The following is a 12,247-nucleotide window of genomic DNA, read 5'->3' as shown; positions in this document are numbered from 1 at the left end:
CTTTTTTGCGCCACGGACCGGTTTATGCCCGACAATATTTTCATGGACCGGCCTTTAAGGTGTCGCGGATAAATACAACAAAATAAAACTAGTACCGGTACCGAAAAAAAGAAAATTTATTCCTAACACACGTGAAAAGACCAAGGAAAACCGAGTAAACGATGGAAACGATAACAAAATGACGCTGAAAACCGATAAAAACCCTGAAAACTATACATTTCACACCTGAGCCTCAACTCTCGCGGCCTGGTACCGGTCCGAGGCCCGGGGGTTGGGGACCGCTGCCCTACTGCAATGTGACTGTTCCCTGCTCAGCTCCACTCTGCATCTCAGGCCCCATTCCCTCGCCACGTTTCCCAGGCCACGCCACGTCTTATTGTTTTTTGTCCTTGCTACGTTTCTAGCGCTTAAGCCTAATAAAATATTGTTAAACCATCTGCTGTCTCTGCTCTGGGTTTCTGCGCCCGAGTCCAGTTCAGTACAGACTACTCGGTCCTGTGACAAAGGATGTGTTTCCACCTGGTTTCCTCTAACATTTGTGGGTGTAGTCTGTATCAAAGGACCATCAGGACTCTGCTTATGATGGACCCATAGATGATATTCATTAACTCATCAAAAATAAGAACAAAAAAATCATTGGTGCATTTTTTTGAAAGCACACAGGAAGATGCGTGCGTTCATTTTGGCCTCACAGCTGTGGAGATGTCATCAACTGTTTTTTCAGCTGGGGTTAAGGCAGAGGTGTCGAGCATGTGAACCCGGAGCCCAGAACTGCCCTGCCAAAGGGTCAGAAAATGTGAAAATTACATTTTCAGCATTTATTTCTTAATCAACCACACTGAGACGTCCTGAAAGTGAGATGTGCCACTGTAACTGCACATAGTTTTCTTCTTTGCCTTCTTCTTTTGACTGGGCTGGATGTGGTCCACAATGTCAAATGAGTTTGACCAGAGACTAAAAGTCAGGAAATCTAAATGTATGTCATGAAATAGAAATAACAAAATATAAATTTCCCAGAGACTAATTCAGCGACCGTTTTGTGGACACAGTCTAAATGCAAATAACGTTTAATTTCAGTGAAACAAAACCCAGAGCAGCTGTGGTTCGAGGGTGGAGCGGATCATCTGAAGGTCGGTGGTCTGCATGGTGAAGTATCCTTGCAAGAGATACTGCTACATAAATCCAAGGACTTTTACTGCTTACCGTTGTGAAAAGCAGGGAAATAAAATGCACCTAAATTATCGCACAAACTCTTTGAACAGTAACATGTTTCTGTGTAAGCCCTGAAAGTGTATAGTCGAGAAACTTGCCGAGCCCCAAACCGGAGTGAGATCATCATTTTCTGTGGCTCCGTGGGGATATTCAGCCTGATTTAGTATTAATTACTCCCGTGATTATAACTGTGCAAACATTTTCTTTATTTTAGGGAAGCAAGTTGAAGCAGACTTACACAACCATCTCTAATGTTTTCCTGTCTGTCTTAGCCTCCAAGCCTCATTATTAATGTGTGTGGTGGTGTCTTTAAAAGGTTTAATCTCCACGCTGTAGCTCACCTGCTGCTCCTGTGTTTATTAGTGTTGACAGGAGACTTTTTACCTCTTTTGCACTGAAGCCATCGGGGACTAAATGCAGGATTTTTTCTAATGAAGCTGAAGTGTTGCGTTAATGAAGCTACCGAGGGCTTCACGGGTTCTCAGGAGGTAGATGAAAAGCTTTTACTGGAAGTCTCACCTCGGAGATTGCACAGTAATGATGACTGACATGATAGCAGGATATCACGTATTTGACAAAAAGCAGCAGTGACAGCATGAGGAGATTCGTGTGCAGAGGTTTTTGGGATAATTACACGCTAATAAGCATCACAACTTTATGTTGTTTTTCCTCCTTTGTGTGTTGCAGCTCTGCCCCTGCAGACAGATTCCCAGTCCATCCAGAATGGGGACAAATCTTTGGGGAAAGACCTCCTGACTCCAGAGGACTCAGCCGTCTCAGACCTTTCTCCCAAAACAGACTCCAGCTCCAAAACAGAGACCCTCGTTAAGACAGATGCCTCCTCCAAGACAGACGCTCGGCCATCCACGCCTGGCTCAAGCAGCAGCAGCCCTCAGCCCAAGAAAGGTAGACTGAGCTGTCTGGAGCCTTGTTTGTGGCAGCGAGGACAGAGAGTCAGTCTCAGTTTAGCAACTCAGGGGACTTTTATGTCTCTACACTGAAGATGTAAATTGAAAGGAGGTCAAAGAGTGATGGGAATGATGTACAGCAAGGTGGTGGTTTTGTGGACTGTGTACAGAAAAATTTATTTTATACAAGACGACCTTCTAGTGTTACAGGCCCTGGTTTTAGTCTCTGTGATTTTAGTGGTTTTGGAGTATTTGAGTTCTTCTTAAGATTTTTGTAGGGGTTTAATTATATCTAGATTGAGGTTTTGTTTCTTCTTTTGATTTCATTTTCATCCTGGTAAGCTTGGGTATTATTACTCGTGCTATTTGACTATTTGAGCTGCAGTCTTTAGGAAGTATTTAGCAAGTTTTGCCCCTTTTTATTTTAATCTCTTCATTATTATAACAGTGAGTCTGATTTCTTGTTTTACTGTTGTTGTTTTTTTAAGTTTTACTTACTTTTGGCTTTTCTGCTAATGAGTTTGTTTTCTGACCCTGTGTTTTGGGTCATGTTTTCTTTATTATTTTAGTATCTCGAGTTTAGTTTATGGTTCCTGTCTAGTTTGCATAGTTTTGAAAACCTGTTATGATGGTTTATTGTTCTAGTGTTTGTGTTCTTGGTCTTTATTTAGCCAAAGACAAAGACACTATCTTCTTTAGACAAAGAAAGTGACAAGAGATGATAGCAACTTATGAGCCTGCTGTGAGCGGGTCCAGTGGTTTCCAGTGAGTGCTTTTTAGCCTGAAACCAATGATGTACAGATGATGTCTTTAAGTTACTTCAGAGTGGTATGAACTAACAAATATAGAAGAGCAGGCTGTAATTCTTCCTTCACAGTACATGGATAACACTTAAACTGCGAATTATCTTTAAAAAGAAGAGAAGAAGTGGTAAAAGCAGATCTGTGGGGGTGATGGGATCACCACTGCTGACTACCCACTTCCTTTAAAGGAGTCAACTGAGGTGAAACACCAAAAACCACAGAAACAATTGTTTTTGGTGTGTAAACAGCTAAACAATAGTTCTAGACAGAGTCCAACAAACAAGTTAACAAAAGCCTTTCTGTATTTGCTCCAAAGTTGGATCAGAATGAAAGTTTTTTTCTTGATTAACTGTGACTTCATAAATGACGAGAGGTGGTTAACGTAAATTTAAGGTAAAATTGTCACTGAAAATGGGGAGGCTGCAGAGTTTGTCCTTCAGCTTCCTTAAAGTCAGAGTCTCCTGAGCTCCTGCCTCTGTGGACGTATCGTGGCTTGTTTGTTTTAGACATAAAGGGGAATTCCAGTGATTTTACACATCAAAGGCGGTTTTCGGGTCTTCTGAGAGCGCTGCTGCTCATGTGAAAAAAAGTTGTTTAAAGCGTTTTGTGTCTCCAGAGGGAGCTGCATGAAGTCTGCCTCTGAAGCTGGTGTTGTACAGGCACAAAGAAGGGAGACCTCTGTAGTCTGCTGCATTAGCTGCTTGTGGCATAAATCAAAGACTGCCAGGTCTGTAAAGCTGTTCTCACACGTGCACTTCGGCTCTTAATTTTTCAAGAACTTACCTGAAAGATGGTGAGAACAGAAACGCCCAGTAGACTGAGATCGCACGTTATCTGGTCTTTAATCTGCTCTAACCAGATCCCTCACTCACAGTTAATCTATATGTCAGAATATTACAAAGTAAGAAGTGTTGACTTCTGTTTACTGCAAAACCACGCAGTATCTGAAGTACCGCAACCACCGTTGAAGCAGACAGCTTCCTGCTAATTTGAGTTGTGGAAAAAATATTTACCTTTTCAAGAAATTGTGTGCATGTGCACCTCTAAGTACTGGGCAATCAAAAATAGCCCAGTACTTAGAGGCAATATCAAAAGAGCAGCAGAGGACATTTCAGAGTGTCTGTGTGTTCATGTAGAGTCAGTTTTGTAGGACTTGGATGTAAATAAATTCTTTCATTTTAAATATATGCAAAATATATTAATGCAGATGCATGAATATCTACAATTTAGACTTTAAAGTAAAAGTCTCATGCAGTCTGTCCATGGAGTGGACCTGCCAACCCTGCCTGACACATCCGACCCTGTTCATGTCGCATGGTGAGTAATGTACGACGAGATAACGTGTCTCGCTTTGCAGCCCACTGAGAGTCAGATGGTTTTGCGCCTTCTGTTATTCACATGAAGATCGTTGCCGGAGTATTTTTAGCCCATCCCACACACGTTGAACAGTTAATGCGAGAACTATTGTGCTTCTTTACAAAGTACAACCAAGATCTGGGATTAACGCTCTTTTCTCCAGCCCTTTCCGTGTTTCCTTCTGTCTCGGTATTAAAGATAAGCTGTACCACTCCAGCTGCATATAAACAGTCACAGTAATACTATCCTCTGCTTCTGATTGCTGGTGAATTCAGGAGAATCCACAGTCTGTGGGAGAAACTCAGCTCACAGGCTTTCAGGACACAGCATCAAGCAAATAGGACATTATGACCATTTAGTGCAGTTTATACTTGCTATGAAGCCTCTGCAGATCCACCTTTACCCCTCAAAGCACACTTGCACATGCTCCTTACACAGTTTCAAGGTGAATGTCATTGATCTGTGGAAAAACAGGCCGCATTTGGGGTGCTTATTATTACAGTCGAACCCCAATTTCAGGCAGTGCCATTTAAGTGCGAGGTCAGAACGGCTTTAATATCGTGTTAAAATGACAAATAAAAATGAGTTAGAGCTTCAGCATTAGCAGAACTGAACCCTTTTCTTCGCCTGCTGTGAGGCTTTCATTAGTTGTTAAAACAGGAGTCAGCATTTTCTCTCTGCGTCGGCTGTGGGGTTCATTAGTTTTCTGATCGAGACCGGCTCTTCATGTTCATCATTCACTGCAGAGAGTGGACTATTCACGCTATCCGTTTTTCTCATGTGTGGACATTCACATGCTTTCTCTTCTAATGGAAGTTTCACTCTGTTAGTGAGCCATTCCCACAGGACAGCTGGTCATGGATGTGGAGTACAGTATGGGGTGGAGGTGGAGGTATGTGGTGGTGGCGGCGATGCATTAAGTGACGTCTCGGTGATACGAGATCTGCAGGCTCACTCTGGAGATTCGCTCTTCTCTGTTCTTATTACGCCTGCATACAGCCATGTAGGATGCTCTCTGCAAGGTGGTGTTGGGGGGGGGGGGGGGTGTTGCCATGGAGATGGGCTGAAGTGGTGCTAGGTCCTCTGTGATTGGTTTAGAAGGCGTAGCATACATATTGCATAGCACAGAGAAGAACCACAAAAGGAGACGGGATCGGCGAGCACCCCAGGAGTCCCGTTTTTTTCAGCAGCTCTTCAGTCACGGCCTCTCGGAGTCAGAGAGCTACGCAAATCCTCTCGTTACACCAAAGTGTATCAAGATTCAGGCTAATTACTGCTTCAGATGAGCGTGTCTGAACAGCAAATCACACACGGGAGTTTAATGTTGACCTTGAAACCGAATCAGGGTTCAGATGTGAATTACCTTCTTTTTAGATGTTAAATATTCCCAACATTGTTCAGAATTCATTCTAAAAATCATTATACAGCACAAGATTGAGAGAAACTGCTCTTAAATCTGGGGTTACTGCAGGGGATAGTCATGGATCACTTGGCATACTGCAGCAGGTTGAAGACGCTGTATCTGGGGCAGTTATTGTTTTTGGGCTCTGTACAGAAACCTTATCTCATCTATTTCACTGACCCTCGGTAGATCTGTGTCTGGGATATTCTGGGCATATTCTTTTATAGAGATGCTATAAAAAGAGGAGCTGTGGCAGGCAACGCATCCTGAGCTTAAATCTGTTCTGAAACAGCAAACTTGGAGGGAAATGCGTAACATTTAGGGAAAAATAACATTTTTAAAACCTAATTTCTGTCAGATTTGACTGGTTCAGCAGTTCAACAGGAGTGATTATGTCTGAGTGATCAATGAAATTAAAGTTAAATGAGATAATGCTTCATAAAAGCTTCCTAAATGCTTTTCAAGATGGGTGATGAATGGTGAGACTTGTTTTGGTTTGACTTTCTATTTTTCTGGTTAGAATGCTTTCTAGAATAAATTTTAGATTTTCGTAGATTTTCATAGTGGAGACGTATGACACAACAACAATCAAGCTCTTTCCTTTTTTGACAGTAAGGTCTGAATTATGCTTCAGCTTTAAATCCATATTGTAACTAAGGGCATAACCAGAAACTCCTTTTAACCCTGTAACACTGTAACCTTCCACTTAACCTGACATGCACCTCCTGAGAAATGTAACCACATGTCAGGTCTGCACGACTTTAATAGCGTGGAAGGTTGTGGTGTAAGGTCAAGAGGGGTTTCCAGTTCTGCCATAAGTTTGGACAGAAAGTCTAAATTAAGCTTTACCGTCGGTTGTTCTCTGCTCTCCACACCAGAGGATTGTTGAATCCCTCTCAGTATCAGCTCCTATCATTTGAAACTGGACCACTGCTTGATTAATTGATCAATTGATTGGTTGGTTTGTCTACATGTCTTGGGTGTACTGCGTGAACAGGAGTAGCCTGAGCACAAGATCCTGAGGGACTCCAGTGCTGAACGTCGAGTGGAGGAAGCGTGACATCCAAACTACTTCTTTATGTTATAAATCTGTAGCATAGTAAGAGGAAGCACATTAAAATAAGTAAATACATGTTTCTTTTGGTGTTGTTTTAAAAATAAGTTGCGTTTTTTATATCACAATCATCATTACGACTCTCAGGATGGCTTTTTAGAAAACAGGTTTCTCATATACTCAAATAAAGTCCACGAGTTGCAAGAATTGTGCCGTTTAGTTTGGGTCTGCTTGGGGTTTATAACTCATGACTTTCTTCACACGATGTTTACTGGGATTCAGATTTTAGCCATTTCAAAGCTGAGACTCCGTAGCAGTAATCAGCTTTTTTCACTATAGCTCTGCCTCTGAAGCTGGTGTATATAGTACTGTAGTATTATACACACAAAATCATAGTAATACTACAATTTTTAGTGTGTAGGAAACCAGAAATGTTTTCCTGCTCTCTTAAGTCTAGAGTCTACTTCTCACATACCAGAAAATGATCAATAACTCTGCAATCTTTTAGCTTATTGTTTTATAAGTTTAGTGAAAATGAGATGATAAATACAACTTGATGTGAAAATATGCGTGTGTTTGTGAAGTAATTCTTTTTCTTTTCTCCCTTACAGACTCAGTGAGCTCGGAGCAAAGACAGAAGCTCGCGAAGGAGCGGAGGGAGGAAAGAGCCAGATACATCGGTAAGAAATGAGCAAGCAACACGATGGACTCAGCTGTCAGCTCCACAAACCACTGCTATTGGATGCATGAAGCAGGGATTTCTTGTAACCAACTTAATGTGTCCACATCTTTTATCTTTTGTATCCCTCTTTGTGAATCTGTCACTCTGCTCTGAAGTGACTGACGGTTATTGACGTCTCTTATTGTTTCTTCCTGCATGGCGCTCAGAACAGCAAACTCAGCTGCAAGGTAAGGGGCTTCACTAAAAGCTTTCGCAGCAGTCATGCCATGTGGGAATAATCAGCATCATTATGTGGATCCTTTTTCCTTTCTGCCGTGCCCGTTCTTCTCCCCTCCATCACCGATCGCTTTGGTTATCTGTCGCCACTCGGTGGAACTTTTGAACTCCGTGATCGGTCTGCAGCCTCGTTTTTGGTTTAAATGTATCTGCTCCTATCATGTTTGAATCTATTTTGGCTTTTGTGTTTTTGCATTCCCACCCAGCGTGCATGCTCCACACCTATAATTTGGGTTTTACTTTGTGGCTGCAGAACGAAACTTCTCCTTATAAAAACACAGAGGCCGGTCCAAACACATGAGAAGCGGAGGACGTCTCCGAAGCGCAGGCGGCCAATCGGAGCAGAGCTTAGTGGGCGTTTCCCAGCAGAGACGTCCCATAGAGCCCAAGGCAGTTGGCGTAAAAAATGAGCAGTCATTACCATGAACTGAGACCAGGCCTCGCAGACAGATTAGATTTAATTACTGCCTACATTAGTATCAGTTATGTGGTCATGCTGCAGCAGTTAAAGTTAAACGTCGCTGCCTTTTTATCGAGAATATCCCAGGTTCAGACGCTCGGAGCTAAGTTTCGTTTTCAGCCGCCTGCCCCTGCGCGTAATTATGTGGCAGTGTTAAGCCTTTCTTCAGTGTGGAGCCTGCAGTTTGTTGCACACAGTATGCAGGTGATGCCTTATATATGACAGCTTGTTATGTAACTGCAACTGTGCTCTAGATATTTTGTGCAGAGATGAGCATGTGAACGCAAGTTCCGAAGCGTTAACCTGACATATTTTTCAGTCCTGTTATGGATAATTAGATTTTTTCAGGAGTAGGATTTAAGGAGGAGTGAAGACGTCTTTCTCGCTGTTGATGAAGTGCAGACGTGTGCGTGTCGTTGGCTCATTAGCGAAGATGAGCCGCAGTAAACCGAACTAAATATAAAACATGTATTTGTGTCAGACCATTGCTGCATCCTTGCATAGCTTAGTGCAGTTTTCCTGTTGCTGGTTAACTCATAAACAAAGACATTTCATGCCGTTCCTTCAGCTGGATCCAGCCTGTAACACTCCCGCATCTTCACCCATACTTACCCGTCCATCTTTTTTCCATTCTTTTCATATAAAGTGTGATATGGAAGCTGATTGAAGACGAGTAAGTGCTGCGTAAGATGAAGGCTCTTAAATTGAGAAACGACTGATTGCTGTCTGATCGTTACCCGGAGAAATGAGCCACAGCAGTGTGTGTGCACAGAAAAACTGGCATAGGCTGGAGGGTGCTGGAAAAGACAGCAGGGAACTTCAGCTTATTTACTGTTACCAGGATTAAAGTGTAATGAACACAGTGTCTGCCGTCTGTTTTACCCGTTTTGTTTGGGTGCTGCTGTTAGAGGCCTTTAAAGATCTTTAGCTGATTATATACTATTACAAATAAAGAACTGACTTTCAATAACAGGCATAAATTACATTTTCTTTTCCAAAATAACATTTAAAATAATATATTAATGATATGCTGGCGTCTAATGCTTATGCTTTAGCCAGGCATGAGGCACAGCTCCAGGGATTTTGGTCCAGACTGAAATATTATGACAACAGATGGATGGATTGCCATGATATTATCTCCCAGAGAATACCTCTTATAATTGTGGTGATTCCCCTCTTCTCCCTCTTGCACCAAATGCAGACAAATCGTTCAGGTTACTGGTAAAACATCTCCACAGAGTTTGTATACAGAAATCTGTGGTTCCTGAAGGATGAGCTATTCCTCAGGATGAGCTTTAATAACTTTATCAAACTTTTTATCTGGCACCTTCACAGCTTCAGATGCCTGCAGAATTAATCAGTCTTAGCTCTATTTCATGTTAAGCACTAAGCAGCAAAAATTAGCATTCTAACCCACCAAATAACAAACATACGGTAATCAATGGTAAAATGCATTATCCATAAATGTGCTGAAAGAGTTAAAATCACTGTAAACCCACAAAGCACCTTTTTAAAGTGGACTTCTTATGCTTTTCCTTATTTTCTGTCATATAAAGTTATACTGATGGAGTGTTGGATGCTCATATTAATCATGGCCGAAGATTCAAATAAGGAGGTCAGCATATGTAGAAGGAGCCCAAAGCTCAAGCTTAAGACAGTTTTTCTAGTCTTGGTCTGTGTTTGATGTCAGTGAGAGCACTTTTTCTTTAGCCCCACCCACATACTGTCCAAAACGTCAGCTTATGAGGGGCAGCCAATCAGAAGAACGCTGGCTTAAAACTCTAGGAGCTAGCGCAGTTTGTTTCAGACAGATAATGAACAGAGGGCTTGTACCAAGACTCAAAAAATGATACATTTTGACTATTTTTAAACTGTAATTAATGCAGAACTACTTGAGTCCAAGAGTAAAAAAGATTAAGCCATAAAAGGTCATAATAGCTCCCCTTTAAGGTGCCAAATAAGGAAAAGGGACTCATTTGTTTATATAGCAGTAATTCGCAGTATTGCAGAAGCAGCTAACACGTGAGACCTAAATAAACTGTTTCAAACTGATATTGTTTTTTGTAAATAATTCTCTTTCTTTCTGTGGTGACCCTGCAGCTGCAAAGAAGGCTCAGTGGCTGCAGAAGGAGGAGAAGGCCCGGCGTCTGAGGGAGAATCAGCTGGAGGAGCGCAGGAGGAAGCTGGAAGAGCAGCGGCTGAAGGCGGAGAAACGTCGAGTGCTGCTGGAGGAGAAACAGAGACAGAAGCTAGAAAAGAACAAGGTGAAAAAGTCAAGCTTCCCATTTATCTGTTTGGTTCTTAACGTTGACATCTGAATCGTCCCAAAATAGACTCTGTAACAAACACTGCATATTTGAACCCTTTCATGTTATTTTTTAGGTTGATTTTGATGATTATCACTCAGCTGTTGGAAGAAGCAACAAATACTCAAAAATAATATTTATGTCCAGTCACAGAATACGTTTCTGCTCTGCTTAAATTGAGCGCTAAATAGGATAAGGGAGTGTTTATGTAACTAAAACACTCTGCTGTACACAGTTTTTAGTATTCAGTGATTTTTCCTGGGACTTCAGATTGATAAATTTTACTGTCTGACTGTGGAAACACTGCTTTGTTGGATAACAGCACCATGCAGCAGTAACTATTAGTGTTGCCATCACAGAGAGGATGCCAAGCATTCAGCAAACAAGCTGCACAGAAGTGTTGGATGGACAAATTAATTGCTGACATCATAAAGTATTCCCATTATGTAACTAATGAGCTTCAGGGCCTTTTTACACTCGATCCAGTTAGGTTTGGCTTCACATTACAATTATGCAAGTGCACTAAGGAACCCTACGTGACATCTAAGCCTCCTGTCTTCCTTGCATACGTTGGCTGCATCTCATTATACTTTTGTGACCTCATTTACCATGCTTTTGCATGCTGTCATTTTGAGTAGATTAAAATAAATGAAGAGATTCACTTTTTACAGGTTTACACACTGCTGCTGTGATTTAGCCTCTTTCATTCTACCTGAAAATCCCTGTTAGGGGATCCTAGTAAACTCATTTAAAGCTCAGATATTATTTCTAGAGTGGCTTTGTGTGACTCAAAATTCAAAATGATCCTTATTTACTTTACACTGGCCCTAGTTGTAGCTCCCAATTACATCCACTGTCTAAAACAAGCAGTTTAAGCTATATTTCCCCTGCCTTTAAGCCAGGTTTATTTTGATTGGCTGCTGCTACCAAATGGAAGGTTTTAACATCAGGTGGGTGGGGCTGCTGGGCTCACACTCAGAGTACAAGAGATTATCATATTAAAGATATCTACTCTAATTGACGTCACATCGGGCCAAGAGTAGAAAGAAACAGCGATTACGTCATAGTTTTAACCTTTGGCCATGTTTTAAAAGACTGTGCAGCATTAGTATAGTATACAGACAAGTGACCAATAGCCACGTGACATTAACCTGTCCACTCTTTTGGACATGTGACAATCATGGTGACAATATAGGAGGATTAAGTGAATAAGACCCCAGCCTCACAGACATACAGACCAGTCAGTAACCCCATTGTACCCGCCTGCTGCTAGTGGAAAATTGTTGGCAAAAAAAACATTGTGATTAGCTTGGTTGTTAGCATTTTGCTGCAATCATAGCTTGAATTGAACTCATGGACTTGCTGTTTGGAAACTGAAAAGTGTGATACAAACTGGAAATGGAGACCGTTTGCCTTCAAAGTAAAAGTTTAAAACATGTTGGCCACAGGGTTGAGGCACAGCTTTTACTTTGAAGGAGAACCTTATCCACTTCCAGTTTCCTTTGCACTTTTCTCAAGTTGTACTTATGCTGGGCTAGTAATTACCTATTAATTCTTACCACCAGCTGTCAGACCCTATAACACAGTTAAACATCCTTTTGGTTATCGAACACATCAGCTTGTTTGTTCACTGCACATTTTATACAGAGTCCTGTGCATTTTATACATGTCTCCGTACAATATTTCTATACATATTTCTGTATATTGTTACCTGTATATACGAACTTCAGTTGCGTATGTATATATGACCATCTTGTGTCTTCCTTTTATATTTTATATTCCCCTTGC

The 12,247-nt window shown here is 41.5% G+C and overlaps 2 protein-coding genes across 13 annotated transcripts in view; one reads left to right on the top strand and one right to left on the bottom strand.

The window, feature by feature from the left end:
- Positions 1-12,247, bottom strand: part of eva1bb (eva-1 homolog Bb (C. elegans)) — a 180,319-nt gene that overhangs the window by 106,924 nt on the left and 61,148 nt on the right. The gene's annotated exons all lie outside the window — the stretch shown is intronic.
- map7d1b (MAP7 domain containing 1b) overlaps positions 1-12,247 on the top strand; it is a 53,498-nt gene that overhangs the window by 20,426 nt on the left and 20,825 nt on the right. For 9 of the 12 annotated variants that reach the window (XM_085149080.1, XM_085149079.1, XM_085149078.1 and 6 more), the window contains exons 2-5: positions 1,900-2,118; positions 7,347-7,415; positions 7,624-7,644; positions 10,254-10,417. In XM_085149080.1, the coding sequence (XP_085005206.1) occupies positions 1,900-2,118; positions 7,347-7,415; positions 7,624-7,644; positions 10,254-10,417 (473 nt within the window). The remainder of the gene's footprint in view (positions 1-1,899; positions 2,119-7,346; positions 7,416-7,623; positions 7,645-10,253; positions 10,418-12,247) is intronic. The other 3 variants (XM_085149083.1, XM_085149082.1, XM_085149075.1) reach the window with 1 other exon arrangement.

The sequence above is a fragment of the Neolamprologus multifasciatus genome, chromosome 22 (genome assembly GCF_963576455.1).
Source record: "Neolamprologus multifasciatus chromosome 22, fNeoMul1.2, whole genome shotgun sequence".
Classification (NCBI taxonomy): domain Eukaryota; kingdom Metazoa; phylum Chordata; class Actinopteri; order Cichliformes; family Cichlidae; genus Neolamprologus; species Neolamprologus multifasciatus.
The sequence above is the reverse complement of the archived record's forward strand: the minus strand, read 5'-3'. Positions and strand labels throughout refer to the sequence as shown.